General features: G+C 38.1%; 1 protein-coding gene across 2 annotated transcripts in view; it reads right to left on the bottom strand.

The window, feature by feature from the left end:
- Positions 1 to 24,408, bottom strand: part of LOC136406750 (uncharacterized) — an 80,008-nt gene that overhangs the window by 8,510 nt on the left and 47,090 nt on the right. For both annotated transcript variants that reach the window (XM_066386876.1, XM_066386886.1), the window contains 5 exons: positions 22,058 to 22,097; positions 19,553 to 19,604; positions 11,364 to 11,478; positions 9,048 to 9,131; positions 6,718 to 6,841 (listed from right to left, as the gene is read on the bottom strand). In XM_066386876.1, coding sequence (XP_066242973.1) covers positions 6,718 to 6,841; positions 9,048 to 9,131; positions 11,364 to 11,478; positions 19,553 to 19,604; positions 22,058 to 22,097 — 415 coding nt within the window. The remainder of the gene's footprint in view (positions 1 to 6,717; positions 6,842 to 9,047; positions 9,132 to 11,363; positions 11,479 to 19,552; positions 19,605 to 22,057; positions 22,098 to 24,408) is intronic.

Raw genomic sequence — 24,408 nt, 5'->3', positions numbered from 1 at the left:
TCTCTCTCTTCCCCTCGCCAAGGCTCCATTGGAGCAAAGATGGCCCGGGCACTGGGGATGGCTCCTTGGCCTCTGCCCCAGGCGCTAGAGTGGCTCTGGTAGGGGCGGAGCGACGCCCCGGAGGGGCAGAGCATCGCCCCCTGGTGGGCAGAGCATCGCCCCTGGTGGGCGTGCCGGGTGGATCCCGGTCGGGCACATGCGGGAGTCTGTCTGACTGTCTCTCCCCATTTCCAGCTTCAGAAAAAAAAAAAAAAAATGTAACATACTTCAAATTGGACAAAAGCTCATAAAAATAGAAAACTCCTGCTTTGGCTGACTTAGCACACCTGAACAAATGGGGTGCCTTCTCACGACTTCCTTTAACATGCTGAGCTTGGTTTCAGAATTCATTACAGATCAGACTTCCAGCAGAATTTCCTGTTGTTTGGCTAAATTACTATTGGTAAATTATACAGAAAAATAGAACAAATCAATCGATTATAGTCTGGAAAGAACTAAATGAAAACACAAGAAGGAAAATGTATCTATTAGAACATACCTAAAGAAACAACAGATGATCAGACTAAATCTCAGAACATACCAGTGAAATTCAACTGTCTCACTGGCCAAGTTGGTAATAACTGGCTCCTAGCAACCGGCACGAGATAGGTGTGCTCAAAGCAACTGGAGACACATTTACAGCTCCTTTCTTGGTGAAGTTACCAGATGGCCCCAAGGAAATAATATGATTTTTCTCCAATTTTACTTATCCAGAAAATAAAACTCTTATATTTTAATGTATTATTATAGCTTTCATAATTTTATCTTTATTGAGCACACCTAGAAAATGCTATACAAAGAAAATCCCAGCCCTGTTCTATCCAGTCAGGGTACATACAGGAACATATCACTGTTCCTGCCTCCTTCTTGCTCTCTCCCTCTCTCTCCCTAAAGTCAATAAAATAAACATGAAAAAAATTAAAAAGAAAATCCCCACCTTTTACGAATCAATGTAAGCATTAACTCATTCAAAGATGTTCAAAGACGTGCTTTGTGGGGTTCCCCTAATACTGGTAGGAAAGATTAAGATCTAATTACTCTACTACTGTGAGTTTATCAGGAAGAATGCCCAACCATACCATTTGTTTTCAATAAAATTTCAGCAGTGGCCCTGGCCGGTTGGCTCAGCGGTAGAGCGTCGGCCTGGCGTGCAGGGGACCCGGGTTCGATTCCTGGCCAGGGCACATAGGAGAAGCGCCCATTTGCTTCTCTACCCCCACCCCTCCTTCCTCTCTGTCTCTCTCTTCCCCTCCCGCAGCCAAGGCTCCATTGGAGCAAAGATGGCCTGGGCGCTGGGGATGGCTCCTTGGCCTCTGCCCCAGGCGCTAGAGTGGTTCTGGTCGCGGCAGAGCGACGCCCCGGAGGGGCAAAGCATTGCCCCCTGGTGGGCAGAGCATCGCCCCTGGTGGGTGTGCCGGGTGGATCCCCGTCGGGCGCATGCGGGAGTCTGTCTGTCTCTCCCTGTTTCCAGCTCCAGAAAAATACAAAAAATAAATAAATAAATAAATAAAATTTCAGCAGTGTGTGTGTGTGTGTGTGTGTGTGTGTATAGCGAGGCAGGTGGTGGTTGGGTGGTGATATTGCTGATCAGAAGGTAAGCCATATGGTAGCTGCATGCTTCTCTGGTTAACAAAATAAAAAATTCACTTCTAGGTCTACATGTTTGCTAGGGTTCAGATCTCAGGTATGGATTCCAAGATTATCCAAATACTGACAATGGCCCTACTATTTTCAAATTACTCTTAAGTAATGTTTAAATTCAACACTCCATGCTGCTTAAGGTTCTATCCTGGATCCTGAGTGATCTTATCCAATGACTTTAATTACTATGTCTGCACTGATGACTCTCAAATTTATCTTTCTGGCAGATATTTATTGAGCATCTACTATGGCTTACCTCCTGTGCTTGGTGGTCAGAAGGAAAAACTGTAAGGGTGGGATAGAGGAAGAATAAAACATACTCCCTATCCTTCAAGGAGTTGATAGAGCCAAGAAGTCAATTCAACAACTTTAATACAAGAGATGCACATGCCAAAAAAGAGTAAAAAGAATTAGGTGTCTGAAAAGTTTACTATGTATGAGTCATTGGGACCTATGGGGAAAACAGCTGTGTTAGGCTTGCTCGCTGGTTTACGGGCTGCACGCACTTTGTGCAATTAGTGCGTGCGCATGCGCATGTGACAGCACTACTGTAAGGATGTAAGTGCTTCCCCTCAGAGGCAATGAAATCAGATTGGGTCCACCACAGTGAGGTGCGGTTTGTTTCCTGATCCCTTGCCTTCTACTGAAAAGAGCAGGTTTTCCTTTGTTTTTTTCCATTCTTCTCTTAGCCTATCTTTGCCAGCCTCCAATAAATTAGAATGGCTCACTGTTTTCCAGCTCCACAGTTCCTTTACCCCAGGGGTTGGGAACCTATGGCTCGCGAGCCAGATGTGGCTCTTTTGATGACTGCATCTGGCTCAGACAAATCTTTAATAAATAAAAATAATAACATTAAAAATATAAAACATTCTTATGTATTACAATCCATTCATTTCCTACCACTCATGTTCATGGTTGCGGGTGGCTGGAGCCAATCACAGCAGTCCTCCGGGATAACACCAAATTTTTATTGGATAATGCCTAATGTACACAGGTCGATGTATGGCTCTCACGGAATTACATTTTAAAATATGTGGCGTTCATGGCTCTCTCAGCCAAAATGGTTCCCGATCCCTGTTTTACCGTCTGCCTGAATTCAATGCGAATCAGCATGGCCACAACCACCAGCCTTACAGGACCCATTAAGAATTTCTTTTTTGGAGGGGTAGTAAACAAGGGAATAACAGTCTATCAGAGCTGGTTTCAGAAAAACTAGTGTATTATTTTTAATGACAGATTTAGAAAAACAAAGAACTGAAGTCAGGAAGAGCAATTATGATGCTCTTATAGGAGTTTGGGTCTGTATTTCCCAAACTTATGCTCTATGGAATAGAGTTCCTCTTAAGGAACTATAAGTTGATATACCGTTGGAAAAATGTTTTCATAGTAAAATAAACTTGGAAAATTCCATATATTATCTATTGCCTTTAAAAAAAGATATTTATAATATATTTTAGCCAATTAAAGGTTTGGAATAAAAGTAGGTTCTTAACTTCATATGATCTATTGCCAAAACTCATTTGCTCCTTAAGAATTATTTGTTTGCTTGTTTGTTTATCATACTTTCTATGAACCTATAGGAGACTGCTTGATAGCAGACAGAAATGCTTGTCTAAGTAAAAGCACATATTAGCATGGTGGCAGTGGAAGTAATTAAAAGGAAATATTTAAAATCTTTGTGGGAGACATCAGATTTGTGACTCCTTGGATTTGGTGAAGATAGAAGAATTAAAGAAGACTGGGGTGTAAAACTTGGTAACTAGGAAAAGGGTAGTACCATGACATGAATAGGTGGAGCTGTTGCTATCTTTGGAAAGGAGATGGAAGGTTTATTTCCGAAATGGGAGGAAGGAGAACAGGGTGGGTACAGATGCAGAATTGTAAGGAGAAGATGAAACAAATTTGAGTAAGTTTTTCTTGAAAGATATGAAGAGTCTGAGAAAATAAGACCATGACATTATGGCATATTATCGAGTGGACTTGGGTCAAAATAGGGTGAAGCTATTGCAGGTTAAAGACCATTGGCTTAGCCATGCAGGACAGGCTAAGGGAAGGCTGAGTGGTTTTGCCTGAGTGGTTTTGAGAAGAGCAGAAAGAGTGTTTGGACAGTTACCGGTGGGAATGCAGCTGGGAGCCAACTAGGGATGACTACAAGTACATCAATCATGGAAGTGCAATGGGCATTTGTACAGGGTGATTTCTTGGTTTTGCAGGACTGTTGTGTACATTGTAGTAAGTTTAGCATCACTGGTTGCTGTTCACTCAATGCCTGTACTGCTTCCTGTTATTGTGATAACCCAAAATCACCCCCACTCATTTCTAAATGCCTGGGGTTGAGAATCACTTAGCTGACATTAGATGGGTTGACTTTACAGCAGAATCCAATCACACTGACATATGTCCTTCCCCAGTAACACTTAGGAACCTAAGATCAGCGTTCCATAGTATTAAAAGATTTGAAAGGAGACAATAGAGGAATGTGCCTAGATCTCCACCACAATTATTGAGAATACAGTATATCATCCCAATCTATCTCAATAGATCTGTTTCTAGTAAGAGCAGTTGCTAAACACATATAGCATTTTAGAGCCAAATACAGTTGCACAGGAGATTAACTATTGCCAAATGTTATAGGCTATGTGTGTCAAAACCCTGATCCAAAACCTGGTTTTATAAGCCTGGCCCTTTGCACATGATGTGGGGGGAGGGAGGGACCAGAGTAAAAATTCTGGAAGGAGGCTAAAGTAAATCAGAGGACTTCGCCTCAAAGAGAGCCCCTGCTGAGGGCTCCAGGCAGAGTCCTGCTATCCCACACAAACATGGTTTTGGAGGTTTGAGAATACAGCTGATGATTCACCCCAAAAAGCTCAATGATGGAAATACTAACATAGTGGCAGAGCTGTCTATGGAAGACTTGTGTATCTGTCTGAGCAGAGAAAAGGTCTAAGTTAAATATAGCCTCTCATTGCAATAAACTTAAAGGAACTGATACTTAGGACAATCTCAGAGCCAGACCTCAGCTTCTGATTATCTGTCTTATGTTCCTTAAGAAATTCTCAATATGCTTTACTAACTCATCTGATCATGACCTCAGCCTTACCTAAGCCTGTCCTGCATGGCTAATCCAATGGGCTTCCACCTGCAATAGCTTCACCCTATTTTGACCCAGGTCCACTCGATAAAGCCTTGTCCCAGTGATTCTTGAGTTGCAACCCCAACATATTTCAAACACTCCTCCCACTCAAAACACTGATAGTGATCTGTCTGGTATTGGTCCCTACCTGTCTTCCCCAAACACTTGCACAAACCTAACTGCAGTGCCCTGCTTTCTAATTTTTATCAAAGTGTAGTAGCACTTTCCACTTCAAGCTAGTCACCTGACCTTTCCAAACTTCTAAAATAGGTCAAAGCCAGATCTGGCTGGGTAGCTCATTTGGTTACAGTGTCATCCCCAACATTAGGGTTGCAGATTCGATCTCAGGTCAGGGCACATATAGGAATACATAAATAAGTTGAACAACAACTTGATGCTTTTCTTTCTCTTTCTCCCCCTTCTTCTTATTCTCTCTTTCTAGTCAATAAATTAAAAAATAAAATAAAATAAATAGGTCAAGGCATTTCAAAAGATCCACCTATAGTATGAAAAGTGCCAAACGGCTTTATTTTGGGGTGAAACAATGCCAAAAATAATATAGAACCTCACTGTTGCTGTTAGTCAGGCATAAAACACTAATGAACTAAAACAGATAAAACTGGCAATGTGCGATGTGTTTTAAATAGGTTCTTAAGACCATATTCCAAAATCAAAGACTACAGAAATGATTATTTATATAGAAGTAGTAGCATCTCTTATACCACCATTATCTTTGAATATTCTGATTGTTAATTTTGGATGGTAAATAAATTCATCTAATTATTTATCTCAGTCCTCTAGTCTTAAATTGTTAAGATATATGAATTTCTAAAAGTCAGCTTTCAGAAAATAAATAGAAGCTTAAAATAATGAAATAGTCATCTGATTAAAAGAAAAATTGTTTAATTTATTTTTCATTGAAAAGTCATCTTAAAAACATATACCATAATTATATAAAAACACATATATAATTTAGTTTTAAAATGTATAAATTATCTTACTTGAATGTATTTCATCTACTCTTTAAAAACTTTAAGAAAATTAGACTACATTTCACTTTGAGAAAGCAGCCAAGCAAGACTTACATTTTATTAATACTTTTTTTCTCTGACATATGATGAAGCTGTGTTAAGATTCTGACAGTGAGGCAACACCTAAAAGGCCAATATACTATTTCTATAAAGTTTTTCCATGTCACACAATTCTCTCCTATCTCCTAAGTTCAGTGTTTGGCCCATCCAATTTTGTTTGTGGTAAAGGACCTCACATTGACTTCTGGATGCTCCAAATCTCGTCACATTAGCGTTCAAAGAGCATCAGTTTAGCAAGACCACCAGTTCATTTTGAAGGATAGCAATCATGTCTTCTGCTTTTTTTTATCTCACATAATGCAGAGAAAAGATAACAGTCTTAGAATCAGAATAAAAGCTATTGATCTTCGGCCCTGGCCACTTGGCTCAGTGGTAGAGCCTCGGCCCAGTGTGCAGAAATACTGGGTTTGATTCCCAGCCAGGGCACACAGGAGAAGCACCCATCTGCTTCTCCACCCTTCCCCCTCTCCTTTATTTCCATCTCTCTCTTCCCCTCCCGCAGCCAAGGCTCCATTGGAGCAAAGTTGGCCCGGGTGCTGAGGATGGCTCCATGGCCTCCACCTCAGGCGCTAGAATGGCTCTGGTTGAAACAAAGCATCGCCCCCTGGTGGGCATGCCGGTGGATCCCAGTCAGTCACATGTGGGAGTCTGTCTGTCTGCCTCCCGGCTTCTCACATAGAAAAAATACAAAAATAAAACAAAACAAAAACAAAAAACAAAATCTATTGATCTTGTAGTTCAAAATCAACATGCTCAACTATTATAAACCTCGAATATAAGTATGGTAATTCAATCACTTAAGTTGAGCCATACCTTATCACTGAATTTTCTTCAGGTTGTTCTTTATGCAGAATATGTTGGAAATAATCTTCTATGGCTTGAGCAGTTAGAAATTTTTTTAAGTATGGGTAGTAGAGAGGGTGCCGTGCTATGATGCCTATTGTATACAAAACATCATGTTATTAAGCACATATGCTGAAGATCGATCAAAATGACTCCTTAATTTGAAGTAACTTAATCTGATTCTCTGAGGATGTTGTGTTACAGGTAGGGATAGGGGAGAGATTTGAAGGGAGACCGTGGACAAACTGTGGCCATCATAGTGAATCTTGTAGTGGTGAATATCATTCTCCCTGCTTTGACAATTTAGGGTTGCCAGATTCAGATATATCTAATTTAGGACCTACCTAACCATTGCATGGGACATACTTATACTAAAAATTATTCATTATTTATCTGAAATTCAAATTTAACAAGGTATTTCTTATTTTGTTTGCCAACTCTAATTATTTCAAAGGGTATTATGGAATTCTAAGAAAATTTATTTTTATCCTTTCAATTTTTAAAACTAAGCAGATGCTATATGGCTACAACTTGAGAAGAGAGGATGGAAGATTGATGCAAAATCAAATGAAAAATATGAAAGTATTAATTTCAAAAGACTAAGTTTTAGAGGTCAAGGACTCTGACAATCATGTTCACTGCTCTATTTTGCCCACAGCTGATGTTCTAGGGAAGCAATTTTCAACCAATATGCCATGGCACACTAGTGTGCCCCAAGAATTTTTAAAACATGACTATTTAGCTAGGGAGCATCCCTTAGACTGTCAAATAAAAAAAAATGACAACAGCAAACACAATAGTCATCTGGTGTGAATGCTTTGTCTTGAACCTTAAATATATAGGTCATATAATAGAGTTTCATTTTATTGGCCACATTGCATATAAGGTTGTGTTTGATTGCATAATTCTTGGTACCAAAAAGCCTTACACACAAGTAAAGGGTCCTGCTGGACCTCTGGTGGTGTAGTGGATAAAGTATCGACCTGGAACACTGAGGTTGCTGGTTCAAAACCCTGGACCTGCCTGGTCAAGGCACATATGGGAGTTGCTGCTTCCTGCTCCCCCCCCCCCCTCCATTTGTCTCTCTCTCTCTCTCCTCTCTAAAAGTAATAAAAATAAAATCTTTAAAAAAAATTAAAAAGTCCTGATTTTTAAAAAAAGTCACTTTGGAGTAAAATGGGTAAGTAGTTACAATTATTATTATTTTGTAAATCAATCAAAATTATACTTATTTTCTTTTTGTTAGATCAGCAAAAAACATTTTTTAGTGTACCACAGAATATTAATAATTAGTTTATGCGTGTCATGAGATAAAAAGGGTTGAAAATCGCTGTTCTAGGGAATGTTTGGAAACAAAAGATTGGCTAACCCGCTTCTTTTAGTCATCTCGGCTCCAACAGCTCAATGAGATACAGCAGGTAATAGTGAGGATGAAGTACACAGACCGCTTATGGCCATGAGCCACACAGCCTTCTGAGACAGAGGAAGTGTCAATGCAGTCATTGTTTGTAAGATTTCAGACACAGGCACCGGTAGTGTTTGTACAACTATATTCTGTTCAGTTTATAAACTCACTAGACAATGGACATTTAAGGCCACTCTGGGTTTTACCTATTATTTTTACTAAAGAACAAAGACATTTATAGTCCACTTAAAGACATTTACTAAACGATAGTCTGGTTAATCTTGGGATTTCAGTAAAGAGATAAATAAATGGCATTCTATGGTGTTAAAAGGGTGAAAGAATCAGGGAAGTGATTCTAAGGAGAAAAGGAAAAGACCTGGCAGTTTCTGGGGAGTAAACAAAGAAGAAGGGAGTTTAAAGAGATGAAGAGATAGTCTTTAAAAATATATAAATAAAGGAAATACGTATGAGTAATGAAAAGTAGAAATGTGGTGATGTGGTGATAATAAAGTATTGTACTATTTAGACACCATTAGGGAAAAGAAGATTAAAAGGGAGCTCTTGGCAAAAGGCCAATTCATACAATAAGTACATTATAATACTATGAGAAAGGAGTGGGTTTTCTGTCTCCAAGTATGTTTAAAATGTGTATCTTTTCACAAAAATGTATTATTGACTGGCACCGTTGATTTTGAAGCACACATTTTTGTTTGTGATGTCAGTAAGAAAATGGGTGTACCTGCATAATTGCTATGTAGTACTTGGACAACTTGATATACCTTAACCAGCACAGTAAACAAAAAATTTCATTGTTTGAATCCAAATGAAAACTTATTAAATGACTGACGTCAATTCTACAGGTGTGGAAAATGGTTTTTTATTAGCAAAAGCATACCTATATTTGCAGAATTGCCTTTGTCCCCGCTTCTTGTATAGGCTAAATCTTCTAAGCGATATGTCAGTGAGCCAGTTGGTAGATCTACCAATGGAAGAAAATCGAAGAGATATATAAAAAAATTAAAAGATGGTCATATGGAATGTGGTTATTCTAACATGGAAGTTACACAGAGCAGCTTAGTTGGACACAATGAGATCATCCCTTTTTGGAAGGCTCAGCACTCTGAGTCAGATATATGTTTCTTTAGACTTCTGAAAACACTAAACATTTATGAGGTGTACATAATGTATGTGTTCTGCTTAAAAGTTACAATTTTAATGTAAAACTAACAATAAAATGAGAGTCGGTAACAATGTTGAGACATTTGTACCACTCTAAATGGGTATACCTGCATAATTGCTAGAAAGTTAAAGATCTATAATATTATTTAACAAATGGGAAAAAACATTTCAGATTTTTTTCTCTTTACAATGATTTTGTGGGTATAATAGTTTTTTAAACTCTAAATCCCTATCTCATCTCCATGGAGAACCAAAACTTTACAGATGCTTACTGTAAGATTGTTTAGTATTTAATAAAATGCAGGGGGCCATGCAATAATTACCAGTTTACCAAGATAAAGGTAAAGAATATGCAAAACCAGTAAGACCTCCTTAAAATGAATTAGAACAAGTGGGAAAAAATCCTCAATTGTAAAATATCTTCAAAGCAAATTTTGTAAGCATACAGTAATTAAAATTAGGCTAAGAAGCACATGGACAATTATAGCATAAACCCTTTGAATACATAAGCAGTCCTCACTTTGCACTTCCAGTATGCACACATTTCTGTTACCAAGATTTAGTGAACACCAGTCCCCTAACAACACGGTTCCAGTTTCAGTTACCATGATATATGGACTGGATGTGATTGTATAGTTATTATTCCATTCACGCACACATGGCAGAGTGTATAGCTGTGTTACCTCCTTGGTTTCCCAGTGATAAACCCACATGATATTTTACAAAAGTTGACTGTTGAAAGAGAGAATTGGCCAAGAAAGAGAAAGTGTAGCAAAGAAACAATAAGTGGTTAATAGGAGAAGTGAAATTATAAATGGAATTATAGATGAAAGGACCCATCATAGGAATTTTGACACCTGAAAGACTCTAGATATGCAGACTTTAGAGGAAATTAGTTAGGGCAAAATTTCTTTTAAAATTAATGTATTAGGGGTACACTGGTTAATAAAATTATATAGGCTTCAGGTGTACAACTATATAATACATCATCTTTATAATTTATTGTGTGTTCACCACCCCAAGTCAAGTCTCTTTTAATCAGTTTATCCCCCTTTACACTCTCTACCTCCCCGGAACGAACCCCCTTCTCATCTGGTAATCACCACACTATTGTCTGTGTCTATTAGAGTTTTTTGTTTGTTTTTGCTTAATCTCTTCACCTTTTTTGCTCAGCCCCTCAATTCCCCTCCTCTCTGAAAGCTGTCAGTTTGTTCTCTATATGGATATTCCTATTTTGTTTGTTAGTTTATTTTGTTTATTAGATTACACATATGAGTAAAGGCAAACTTATCAGCACAAATGAGGAAAGAAATTATAATTGAAAGGATGAAGATATTTCTGAGGAAATGACGCCTAAAAGAAAATCTTCATGTAAGGAATTCTTGAAGGTATTTCCCAATAGAAAGAGCAAAAGGTAAAATGTTGGAAGCTGACTGAAACATACAAATGAATATGACATATCAGAGTAGACCTGTGGGTTTCTTTCAGTTTCCGAAGGCTGAATCTCTAGAAGGCTGAGAGCTTTCCAAAGCTTTTTTCAAACGTTCCTTTCATGATTATTTTCCATAACAATGATTGCCTTTGCTGTACATTTCCTACCTTCATTAGAGTGTTATAGGATAAATCATTGCTCTGACAGTGCATCTCTCTGAATCCACCCTAAAATCTAGCCTTCCACTTGTTGCAGGGCTATCCTTAATTTATGCAACAATAACCATTATATTTGTCGGGATCCTCACATCAACAAAGAGATGAGAGACCAATTGACTCTCAGGGTCATCATTTTCCCACATAAATGTCAAGTCTATGCAGTATCTTTGATGAACCAAACTCCCAGCTGTCCTGTTTACCATCCTCAGGTGTGGCCATGCCCTGGCTTCAGATAAATGACACTAGTACTTCCTGCCAAAGTGTCCTACATTCTTGCTGTATCTTCTTTACAGTTACTAAAAATACACCAGAAGAAAAATAATGAAAAATGGAAAGAATAACTGCTTTGGCAGAACGTATCAGATACAGAATTTGAACATACCATTTAGGTTATCCTCTATCTTGGGTAAATTTGGTGAAGCCAATGTGTCCACTGTAAAGGTGAGATCTTCGTGGAAGGTTTCAGTATGTTCTCCATTAATCAGGTGGATATCAACCTGAAAAAAAAATTTAAGCCAGGAAATAAGAAAAAAAGAGTTTATGAAAAAGAAGGTACTTACAATGTAGTTTAATGGGAATACTAATAGGTCAGTTCTTTACTTTTACCCTAGAAGTTCTATTTCTGAAACTAATTCTAGTTTTTGAAAAAGTTCTGCTTATAGGGAACAACATGAAATATACTGCTTTGTCAGTTCTGTCAGTGAAAAAAGAAAAAGTAGAAACTTCTCTTCTGCTTCTGGGTGAGTATTTTGCTTCTGGGCGAGTATTCTGCTCCCAAGAGTTCTGCCTCTACTTGCTGATGGTGAGGAGAGACAACGATCTCTGATAGTCTGATGCAGACTATATTGAAGAAGCACTAACAAGTATGGCCCTGAGGTTGACACTAGAATCAAAGGTTCTTTGTTTCTTGTAGATTAATGACTGATGGTTGCCTCATCAGTACAATTTCCCTGAAAAAGCATTTCCAACCTCCTCACCCAGTTCTCCCAGAATGTAATCAGGTCTGAGGCATACCTCTCAAGTGCCAGAGCCTCACAATAAAACTTTGTGTCCATAAACAATGTGTCAGCCTCATCTTTTTATCAGGGTGTGGTGAACCTGGCTCACGTACCATTGTACTGCCAAGTCACACTGTGGCAGACACTCTGAATAACATGTCTGAAATTTACTTACATGCATGTATTCGCTTATATGAGTGTATAAGGGTGGGGCCACGCCTTTTTCTTCTTTTTGTCTTAATGCCTAGAACAGTCAGTGCTCACAATCTACAAGCTCTCAATAAATACTGTACTAAACAGTATGAGTTTTAGTTATTTTTTGTTTTCCAAGGTGACCCTTGCAATTATGTTTGATCTTCGTGACCAATGCAGGGGCTATGAGAATTGGAACTATGCTGTATAGAGTAGGCAGGCAATAAGATCAGTTGAAATGGTATTCTGTGTTTACTCATGGATTATTATTTTTAATCTGCAAGCTGTTCCATCTATACAATGGGCAACCTCATTCTCCTTCCATCCTGTCTAGCCTGCTTAAAACTGCTGCTCAGTTTTTCTTGCTTAAGGTTACCAAGACAAAAGCAACTGACTGAACTGTGCCACTGTTAATTCAAACTACAGAGGGTTCATAGCTTGTTCACGCTCCTTGCCATTGCGAGTTCTGGGTAAAACTCTGGCAATAACAGGCTTCGACGGTTTTAGATGGTAATCTGGCAAAAGGATATGGCCATACTGAATGCTATCACCAGTTTTACTTACCTACAGGTTCTTATCTAGGATATGTTCCTTCCAAATTTTAAGAAATAACTGAGACAGAGGCATTTGAATATTTGTTCTGGTAAGCTATCTTTCTAATATTTCCAGATGGAGACTTTCATCAGCTGTTCATTATCTTATCACCCATCTCCCTACTGTTTATGACTTTGTAGTAGCAGATGAGGAGCTGATTAGGGGTCTTGGCATTTTTATTTATGAATGAAGAGGAGGCTTTTTGAAGCCAAATGAGTTGTAAATCCCTACTAAAATTAGCTTTAAACTTATGCCAGATACCAGCAGCCCTAAAAACTCCTTAACAATATGTTATGGCCCAAATTTCCAAATAACTATATGAAAAGTCAACAGATGGTATTGATTGGTGATACTACCCCCTCTCTTTCCATCATGGAGCACTTTCCTCATTTTCCATGACCAACAAGACTGGATCACCTCAAGTTTTAATAATAATATAGACAATTGAAAACTTGGCAGCCAAATGGCCAAAAATCAGGTTACCATAAATCCTACCAATGGAAAATATTATTTTGTGCTACTGTGTTTTCTCCAGCTCTAAGCAAAAGTCTTTTTACAATAGAGGACAATTCAGGAAGGTCGTAGTTCCTGAATTATAAGGGCAAGTCCAGAAACTCCTACACAGAGCATATTGTCTATAGCTTTTGACAAGGTGAAGTAATTCTAACAAGCTTACTTTTGGAAGGAGCAAGAGTCTCACATACTTCCATTTGGAATTAAAGAAAAAAAAAATAGAAAAAGAATGTATTCAGAGAGATAGCAGCTTAGAAATTTCCAGAATGAATGAAAGAACAAATTCTCTGATACATGAAACCCAATGAATTCCAAACCAGGTAAAAAGAAATGGACACCTAGACAGAACATGTTGAAATGGTAGAATGCCAAAGAAAAGAAAGAAGCCAGAAAAGAGACATTAACCACTGAAGGACTGCCAAACTGACACCTGATTTTTTCAGCAGTAATAGTGGGAATAATCAGTTTTATAACTTTCAGTCTGGAGAATGGCTCCACAGAGCCTCCACCTCAGGTACTCAAAATAGCTCAGTTGTGAACACTGTCCCAGATAGGCAGAGCATCGGTCCCAGACAGGGGTTGCCAGGTGGATCCTGGTCAGGGCATATGCAGCAGTCTGTCTCTCTACCTCCCCTCCTCTCACTTGGAAAAGAAGAAAAAAGTAAATAAATAAAAATAACTTGTAATCTGCATATATTCCTAGTAAAATTATCTTTCAAATTTAGGAAAGAAATAAGCTCATTTTTAAGACTTTATTTTTTGAGCAGTTTGATTTTCACAATAATATTGGGCAAAAAATACAGAGCTTCCATATACCCCTTATCCTCATACATGCTTACCTTCCTAACTATCAACATCCTGTACCAGAAAGGTACATTTGTTACAATCAATGAGCCAACACTGACACATCGTTATCACCAAAGTCCACAGTTTTTAAATTAGGTTTTACTCTTGTATATTCTATGGATTTTGATAACGTATAATGACATGAAAGGACCGTTATATTATCATATATAATAGTGTCACTGCCCTAAAAATCCTTTTGCTCCTAGTTATCCCTTCCTCTCCCTGACCCCTGGCAATCACTGTTGTTGTTGTTTTTAACTGTTTCCATAGTTTTCATTTTCTAGAATGTCATCTATAGTTGGAATCCATAAAGTATGTAATCATGAAACCTTTTCAGATCATCTCCTTTCATTTAGTAATAGTATTTAAGGTTCCTCCGAGTCTTTTCAGGACTTGATAGCTCATTTCTTTTTAGCACTGAATAATATTCCATTGTCTGGATGTACCAGTTTATCTGAATGGATAAATTGCCCAAGTTTGGACAATTATGAACAGAGTTGCCATAAATATCTGTGTGCAGGATTTTGTGTAGACATGTTTTGGATTCATCTGGGTAAGTACCAAGGAATGTGATTGTTGGATTGTATGGTAAAAGTATTTATTTAATTTTTGTAAGAAACTGCCATAGTGCCTTCCAAAGAAGCTGTAGCAATTTGCATTCTCACCAGCAATGAGTCAAAGTTCCTATTGCTCCACATTCTCACCAGTGTTTGGTGTTGTCATCACTGGTATGGTCAGCATTTGATGTTGAACATCTTTTCATATGCTCATTTGCCATCTATATATCTTCTTTGATGAGGTGTCTGTTTTATTTATTTATTTTTGACCATATTTTAATCAGGTTGTTTTCCTATCGCTGAGTTTTAAGAGTTCTTTGTATATTTATTTTTATTTTTTATAATTTTTTTAAATATCTTTTTTTTAAAGACTTTATTTATTCAATTTCTAGAGAAGACAGAGAGAGGCAGGGAGGGAGAGAGAAAGAGAGAGAGAGGAGCAGGAAGCATCAACTCCCATATGTGTCTTGAGCAGGCAAGCCCAGGGTTTCGAACTGGCGACTTCAGTGTTTCAGGTCGACATTTTATCCCATTGCACCACCACAGGCCAGGCTCTTTGTATATTTTAAATAATGGTTCTTTATACTCTGGTTTCTCTTCAGATAGTATAAATCTTTAGCCTTATAAATAATGGTTCTTTATTCAGATATGTCTTTTGCAAATATTTTCCTTTGCAAGTGGCTTGTCTTCTCATTCTCTGGACAGTGTCTTTCCCAGAGCAAAAATTTTTAATTTTACACTTGATCATAGCCAAAGGCCGAGAAGCAACAAAAACCTTTTAGTTTTAATGAAATACAGCTTATTGATTATCCTTTTCATCAGCTGTGCCTTTAGTGTTTTATCTAAAATGTCATCACCACACCCAAGGTCATTCGGGTTTTCTCTTATGTTATCTGCTAGGAGTTTTATAGTTTTGCATTTTACATGTGGATCTATGATCCATTTTGAATTAATTGTTGTGAAATGTCTGTATCTAGGTTGTGCGTGTGTATGGATGTGTGTGTTTGTGTGTGGACATCCAGTTGATCCAGCACTGTTTGTTGGAAAAAGACAATCCTTCTCCATTGTACTGCCTTTGCTCCTTTGTTAAAGATTAGATGACTATACAGGAGTTCTCAGGTTATGACGGTATTGACATACGACATTTCGAGTTTACAATGCTCAATCTCACAAAAACTTTAAAAAATTGAGACGTATTTCAGCTTACTCATTTTTTTGTCATTTTTTCTGTTATTATAGTAGTGTACAGTGCATTATATTTATGTCCTTTTCCTTTTTCTGTGGCTTAGTTGTGTTTTTATGTCCTAGATTATGATTTTATAACTGTGTTAGGATACTTAGGTTAGGGTGTGTTTCGAATTACACCAAAATTCGGGTTATGTCACTGTTGTAGGAACAGAACTATGTTGTAATCTGAGGACCCCCTGTATTTGCATGGGAATACTTCATGGCTCTCTATTCTGTTCCACTGATCTATTTTCCTATTCTTTCACTAATACCACACAGTCTTTTTTTTTGTTTTACTTTTTTTTTTAAGCGAGAGAGAGAGAGAGAGAGAGAGAGAGAGAGAGAAAGGAAGAGAGAAACAGGCAGGGACAAACAAGGACAGACAGGCTGGAAGGGAGAGATGAGAAGTATTAATTCTTCATTGCAACATCTTAGTTGTTCCTTGATTGCTTTCTCGTATGTGCCTTGACTGGGGGGGCTCCAGAAGAGTGAATGACCCCTTGCTCAAGTCAGTGACTCTGGACTCAAGCCAGTGACATTGGGCTTCAAGTCAGCGACCATGGTGTCATGTCTATGATCCCATGCTCAAGCTGGTGACCCCGTGCTCAAGCCGGATGAGCCTGCACTCAAGCCGGCAATCTCAGGATTTTGAACCTGGGTCCTCAGCATCCCAGGCCAATGCTCTATCCACTGCGCCACCACCTGGTCAGGCAACACTACACCATCTTGATTATTGTAGCTTTACAACAAATCTTTTCTATTTAATTTAATTTAATTTATTTACTTATTTATTTTAGATTTTATTTATTCATTTTAGAGAGAGGGGACAGAGAGAAAGAGAAATAGAGAGAGACAGAGAGAGAGAAGGGGGGAGGAGCAGAAAGCATCAACTCCCATATGTACTTTGACCAGGGAAGCCCAGGGTTTTGAACCAGCAACCTCAGCATTCCAGGTCGATGCTTTACCCACTGCGCCAGTGCAGGTCAGGCTACAATAAATCTTGAAGTGGGATAGTGTCAGTTTTCCAACTTTGTTCTTCTCTTACAATATTGTATTGGCTATTCCTTGACCTGTCTACAGAAACTTTAGAATCGGTTTGTTGACATCCAGAAAATAACTTGCTGGGATTTGAATTGCAATTGCATTGAATCTATAGATCAAGTTGAGAAAAACTCTCTCTTAATAATATTGAGATTTCCTGTCTGTAAATATAGACTATCTCGCTATTTATTTAGTTCTTTAATTTCTTTCACCAAAGTTTCATAGTTTTCCTCATATACATCTTTTGTGTGTGTGTGTGTGTGTGTGTGTATGTGTGTGTGTGTGTGTGACAGAGATGGAGAGGGACAGAGAGAGGGACAGATAGGGACAGACAGACATGAAGGGAGAGAGATGAGAAGCATCAGTTCTTCTTTGTGACACCTTAGTTGTCCATTGGTTGCTTTCTCATATGTGTCTTGACAGGGGGCTACAGCAGACTGAGTGACCCCTTGCTCAAACCAGCGACCTTGGGCTCAAGCTGGTGAGCCTTGCTCAGACCTGACGAGCCCACACTCAAGCCAAAAACTTCAGGGTTTCGAACCTGGGTCCTCAACATCCCAGTCCGATACTCTATACACTGCACTACCACCTGGTCATCTTGTACGTGTTTTGTTAGCTTTTTACCTATGTGTTTTCTTTTTTTGTATGCTCATGTAAATAGCTTTTTTTCCCCCAAATTCCACTTGTTTATTGTCAGTATATAGAAAACAAATGGCTTTTCTATTAGTCTTTTATCCTGCAACCTTGCTGCATTTGCTTATGCAGCTAAATAATTCATGAGTAAAAAGGGAACATAATAGAAGTTAGAAAATAAAATAAAAATAATGAAAACAAAATTTTATATCAGTCTCTCTTATGAACAGATACAGAAATCATAAAGAAAATATTCACAAACTAAATCAAGAAATGTACATCAAGATCAAGTTAGATTTATTTCAGGAATACAGGTAGCTTTAATGTTATCAAATCTATTACTCTAAGACTACCTTAACAGACTATGAAGAGAGAATACAATTATCTCAATATGTAAAACAATTATGAAGAAAATTATAAAACTGTACTAGAAATACATTAAAGAAATTCAGGTTGAACTACGGACTTAAATGTGAAAGAAAAACTATATAACTTTTAGAAGGAAATACATTACTGGCCTTTCTTTCATAGCATCAACTTCTTTATGTTTTCTACAGTCTATATTATTTAGTACTTAAACATAATAGCGTGCTTTTGAACTTTGTGTTAATATGTAAACTGCCTTGGGCCTTTTTAGAAGTGGGTGCGGTATAGTTTTATAAAAACTATACATTAATTATTAACTATAAGTGCTCAATTACATAAAGGAATTATTTTGGATCTCTCAGAAAACTTATATACACATTCCAACTAAGAATGGCCAAAAAGAAACTAAATTATACGATCTTGATAAATACATGACTCTGTTTTTTTCTCTGCCATTCCTAAGCTCTATGGCGAAGCAATATATTTGGGTTTCATGACTACCTCCTGGAAATATTTCTTCTGATTTTTCTTTCTTGTCAGATACCATCTCAAAAACCAAGAGCCCAAGGAGGTTTGTTAGAAGGCATTATAATCCAAAGGAGAAGTTGTTTTGCTTGACTCATATTAAGGATGAGGAGGGAAATGGCTATTGGGAAGGCAACCATCTGTGTTGGCTAACTAGTGCCATCATCAAATAATTGTTGGGTTTGGAGTCAAGCACATCATAGTTGGATTCCGCTGTCTGCCATTTCCTAGTTGGTGTGTGTGTGATCTTGGCAAACTCCCTTCTCCTCCCTGAGAACCAATTTCCTCATCTATAAAATGTGGATACTAAAACCTAACTTTTAGCATTAGTGTGAAGATGAAATAAAATAACATACATAATGTTGCCTTCTACAATGAACTTCATTTGTTCATTTAAAAATATTTTTGATATTATGATGTGCCCCGTATTGTGCTAGGAATATAGTGGTAAATAAGATACGATCTCTCCCTTCTGATAATTTATTAGCATTAAACATTAGTTTTATAAAACTTCATAATTTTGCTAACTAAAAATTCAGAAGCACTTTGATTACTTTGATAATCACTTTTTTAAAAAATTCATTGTTTTCAGGGGTACTTATGGCTCCTAAAGTTTTATGTTTAATGTGTGAAGGTTTAGAAACATTTATTTTTTTCTTTTGTTTTTTTCTTGCTTTATTTAAATTATCAAAGACCTTTATATTTTCAAGGATGTCATCCTGATTCCTAGACCAAAGATAATTGGCAAAGTACAATATCTTTAAAAGTGAACAACCAAGACAATACCTAATACAATTTTATAAAACTGAGAAAAAAATCCAGATGCAATAATGTGTAGTCCACCTATCTGAGTAGTTATCTACCTGGTCTAAAGTGAAGACAGATCCAGTTCATGGGGAGGGTTCATTTTCACATAATAGGGGCAAACAGATAATTAGGGTGACCCACTCCCCAACAGTGGACATTAACAGTTTTTTTCTTTTAATAAAATGAACAATATATCTCTCTAAAAAACTATTATCACACATTTGAAAATATAATTAAGATATTATAGTAGCAGATTAAGGAGTCTCTCTTACCTTAACTTTTTCTTTGGGATACAGGAAGAAAAATGGTTTTAAAACCGGAGATCTAGAATATAATACAAAAGAAGGAACAATAGACATTAGGTTTACATAGCAGAGGGCTCAGAAAAGAGGGAGGTGGGATTTCCAGACCTCTGCTCACGTGTCATGCCTACCTACCTCTACCTAGTTTTCTTATTTACCATATACATCAATCTATTGCTTGTTTGGGCTTACCAAGCAGCATTCACAGATTTCTTCATCTGGAAGTGCCCTTATTTATACACATAAAAACCAAGCATTAATGGGTCATTAAAAGTTGAAGGGAAAGTTGTTTTTCTAATACAACCTCTAGATTTTCACCAGTTCATTCCTTCATACAGTCTCCTGTAAGAATGAATGTGTGAACAGGTGTAGCAGCAAATCAATGTTTGTCTCTCCTTTCCTCTTTCTAAAGTCAATAACAAAAAGGCTTATACTTGAATGAGTGTGTGTGTGTGTTGCAGAGTAGGAGAGTGTCAGTAATAAAGAATGTAAATCGGTAAAATAGATAGTTCAGATAGTGATAAGTGCCCTGAACATTTGAACCAGGGTGAGGAGAAAGCGCAGAGATCTTGAGGTAGCCTGGAAAGGAGGCCGGTGCATGTGCTGGAGCAGAGTGGGCGCCTGGGAGAAGGCTGGGACTGGGGAACAGAGACTGGGCAGAGCCTGACAGACCACCTCTAGGACTTCAGTCCTACTCTAGGTGAGATGAAAGATTTGGAACAAAGCAAGGCTGTCATCTGGCTTAGCGTTTAAATGGTCACTCTATTTTGAGAAAAGATTACAGAACAAAGTAGAACCAGGGAGACCAATTAAAAGATCACTGCAATACCCTGACCAGGCGGTGCCACAGTTAATAGAGCATTGGACTGGGATGCAGAGGACCTAGGTTCAAAACCCCGAGGTCGCTGGCTTGAGCCCAAAGGACGCTGGCTTGAAGCCCAAGTTGGCTGGCTTGAGCCCAAGGTTGCTGGCTGGAGCAAGCGGTCCATTGCTCAGCTGTAACCCCCCCCCCCCCCCCCCCCCGTCAAGGCACATATGAGAAAGCAATCAATGAACAACTAAGGAGACTAAGGAGCTGCAACAAAGAATTGATGCTTCTCATCTCTCTTTCTTTCTGTCTCTATCTGTCCCTCTTTCTGTCACTCTATCACACACACAAAAGAATCATAGCAATAATTCAGGCCAGAGGTGATGGTAGCTGGAACTAGGGTGTGAGAGTGAGGGTGATCAGAAGTGGTCAGACTTTAGACATATTTTGAAGACTATGGCTGATGGGCTGCATATGAGACATGAGAAAAGGGAGCGTCGGGATGACATGATGACATGAAGGTTTTTGGCTTGAAGTTGCCAAGGAAGACATAGGAGGAATAAGTCTGAAAACCACTGGCATGGAGGTGGCATTTAAAGATAATGATAAAATGAGATCATCAGGGGTGGAAGTGTAACTAGAAAAGAATGGAGATCCAAGGACCATGTCCTGAGGCACCACAAGGTTTGGAAGTCAGGGAGGGAGAGGAGAATCCAGCAAAGGAGATGGAGTGTCAGACAGTGAGGTAGGAGACAACCACAAAACCCACTGCCTTGGAAGCCATGTTAAGAAAATATTTAAAGGAGGAGACCCGTGACCAATAATGCAAAATTATGCTCAGGGTCCAAAAAGGTGATAACAGACCTTTGTATTAAACAAAATAAAGGCATGGGAGACCTTGACAAAGGCAGTTCTGAAGCACCGATGTGGGCAAGATCCTTCTTGTAGTGTCAAGGGTTTGGGAGACAATGGAGAGAAAAGAACAAAGAGTACAGACAACTCTTTTGAAGCTCTTTTTTTTTTCTGCCTTATCAAACTTTTAGACAGAAAGAGAATCCATGCATTCCTGATTAAACTGACACAAATACATACTGGAATCCGGTAATCTTAACATATCTTATCTCATCTCTATTTACCTGGTTGACAGATTTGTAAAAGACAGAACACAAAGGAGTAGAAAATTGCAAAGCCCAAGAATTTCTTTTCTACAAACAGAACTACCAAGAGAAATTAAACTTCAGGTTCCAGTAGAAGTACTAACCTAAATGATGTGTCCCCTCCCTCTAATTTTGTTAGGGAAAGCTAAGAAAGTCTCCTTCATTTGTCAATAAATCGAATTTCCCCCATTGTAAATTAGTGGTTGGAAAAACAGATTAGTTCGGCTTTATTATTCTATTACCTAGAAAAGCCATTTAATCTCACGAGGACTTTAACCCCAGGGATCAGTTCACCTTTCTGAGTCATATAGCATCAGCACAGGTGACTCTCGGATAAGGCCAGTTTACTGTTTAAGAGCCGCAGTAAGCTCCCATGAGTCTCAGGAGAGTTAATGAACAAGATTTGCCAGGAGGACAGGGCTCAACTCCCTAGACCTGCCCCACTAAACTATCTGAGGGGGACAACATACATATAAAAAACTGACTTTAGCATATCGTTGGTCAACTTACACTTTTGGACGACCTCCAACCATTGCTGTCAGACCAGGTGCTAAATAGAAAAAAATAATTAAAAACAATTTCCTTCTTACAATGTAAGGGTTTGTTAAATTACTATAATATAACCTTAATGTGTAGCCCATTATGACAAAGGATTAATTTTCTAACATAGGGTGCTATTAAGCTCTTCATAAAATGCAACTTAAAATGATGTGCAGGATTCATAATTAGGAATCAGTAAATGGAGGAATAATTTGACAATTAAAAATCTTTATGGAATAAAGTCAAGTTATTGTTACAAGTGAGAAAACTAAAAGAGATAAAGAAGGCAAACAGTTTTCATCACAGTAATTGAATCACATTGTATTTGTTTGATACTTTCTTCTATTTTAAATATTCAATTTGTAGAATTAGCTATTTTAACAGCCAACAGAAACTTTAAACTTTATTGCAGAAAATCCTTTTTGGTTGTCTTTTTTTGATGAGGATATCTTCTCCTTGCTCCAAAAATCAGAATGTAAACAGAAACCTTTTATCTGAAACAGAACCTTTAAACTTGAGCTATAGAGAAGAAAAAAGGAACTAACATTTCTTTCTGTCCATATATACCACCTCGTAGATGAATAATTTAATTAAAAACAAGAATGAGAAAAGACTTCTATGATCTAATAACTCAAATTATAGGTATTGGCTACAAAATAATGCCTTAGAAAAATTTGGCAAGGAAACCTGGTTGTGTGGGTCAGTGGATAAAGCATTATCTTTGTACAATGAGGTTGCAGGTCCAATCCCCAGTCAGGACATGTAGGAGAAGCAATCAATAAATGCACAACTAAATGGAACAACTAAGTGAAACAAGTTGATGCTTCCCTCTCTTGCTCCCTCTCCTTTTCTCTCTCTCTCTCAAATCAATGGAAACACTTTTTTTTTTAAATATGGCAAGGAAAGTATTATAAGAAAAAAGTGTTTGACATATAAGAGTACAGTATTTTGTCTGTACATTAAGTACATCTTTGAATGTTATCTGAATATTTAGGTGGTTGACACATTTATAAAAGGAAGGAAGGAATCAAGAAATGATACAGTAGGAAATAATCATAAAGTTAAGTTACTCTGAAGAAAGAAGTTAACTAAACTTTCATTTATAATATAAAATTCTTTTATGCAAGCATGCAATATTTAGGTATATTTCACACTATATTAAGAGTATAACCAGCAGTGAATATTTGTGTATTTCATTTTATACTATATCCTCATAGTATTCTAATACTATAAATCAGGGGTCCCCAAACTTTTTACACAGGGGGCCAGTTCACTGTCCCTCAGACTGTTGGAGGGCTGGACTATAAAAAAAAACTATGAACAAATCCCTATGCACACTGCACATATCTTATGTAAAAGTAAAAAAAACAAAACGAAAGTAGTACTGTATGTGAGCGACGCCACACTTTGCGGCACCGCCACATACAGTACTCCAGGAGCATGCGCATCCTGTGCTCCTCTCACTGACCACCAATGAAAGAGGTGCCCCTTCCGGAAGTGCGGCGGGGGCCGGATAAATGGCCTCAGGGGGCCGCATGCGGCCCGCGGGCCCTAGTTTGGGGACCCCTGCTATAAATCATAGGGCCTTAAAAATCGATTAATCTCATTTTCTGACTTTACTGATGCAAGAACTGAAGCCCAGAGAAGTAGTGATTTGCTGAGAGCCACCGTTAGGCAGTCATATGATCAGAACTCAAATCTCTTGGATCTCAACAAAATGTTTTCTTCCACTACCCCTCCTGATGAAGTAAAAAGTGGTACTCAGAGCAGACACTAAGGAAAACCCCCACAAATAAGTATGTAATTGCATCCATTTATGAGAGAGACCAACAAGGGAACCTAATTTAGATTGGAGAAGTTTTCTGAGTGGAAGTCACTGATAAAAGAAGAGAATAAGTAAAGGAAATAAGCATTTCAGGCAGCAGGAAAAAATACAAACAAAGGCATGTATATGTTCTCATGCTTGCGGGGGGAAAGGACCTGGCATGTTAGAGAAACTGAAAGCAGGATTGGAGTGTGAGGGACAAGAAGTCCCCAACAGACTCTCTGGGTGACCGACAAAAGCTGGTCCAAGTGGGGGCATGGAGTCCTGAACTGGGTTCTCTCCTTAAGGCAAAGGAATCACAGAAAGATGCGAAGCAGAGAAGCCATGTGCTCATAGTTTGACTCTTTAAAGATCATTCTTTAAAGACAATGTTTTCCTATTAAACATGCAAACTATATATTAAGTACAATGAAGGAGTATATAGATTAACAATAATCTTCTTTTCACTTCTGTCCTACAACCACCCAGCTTTCTGCCCAGACCAAACATACTTATC

Source organism: Saccopteryx leptura, chromosome 1 (assembly GCF_036850995.1).
Source record: "Saccopteryx leptura isolate mSacLep1 chromosome 1, mSacLep1_pri_phased_curated, whole genome shotgun sequence".
NCBI classification, from domain to species: domain Eukaryota; kingdom Metazoa; phylum Chordata; class Mammalia; order Chiroptera; family Emballonuridae; genus Saccopteryx; species Saccopteryx leptura.
The sequence above is the reverse complement of the archived record's forward strand: the minus strand, read 5'-3'. Positions and strand labels throughout refer to the sequence as shown.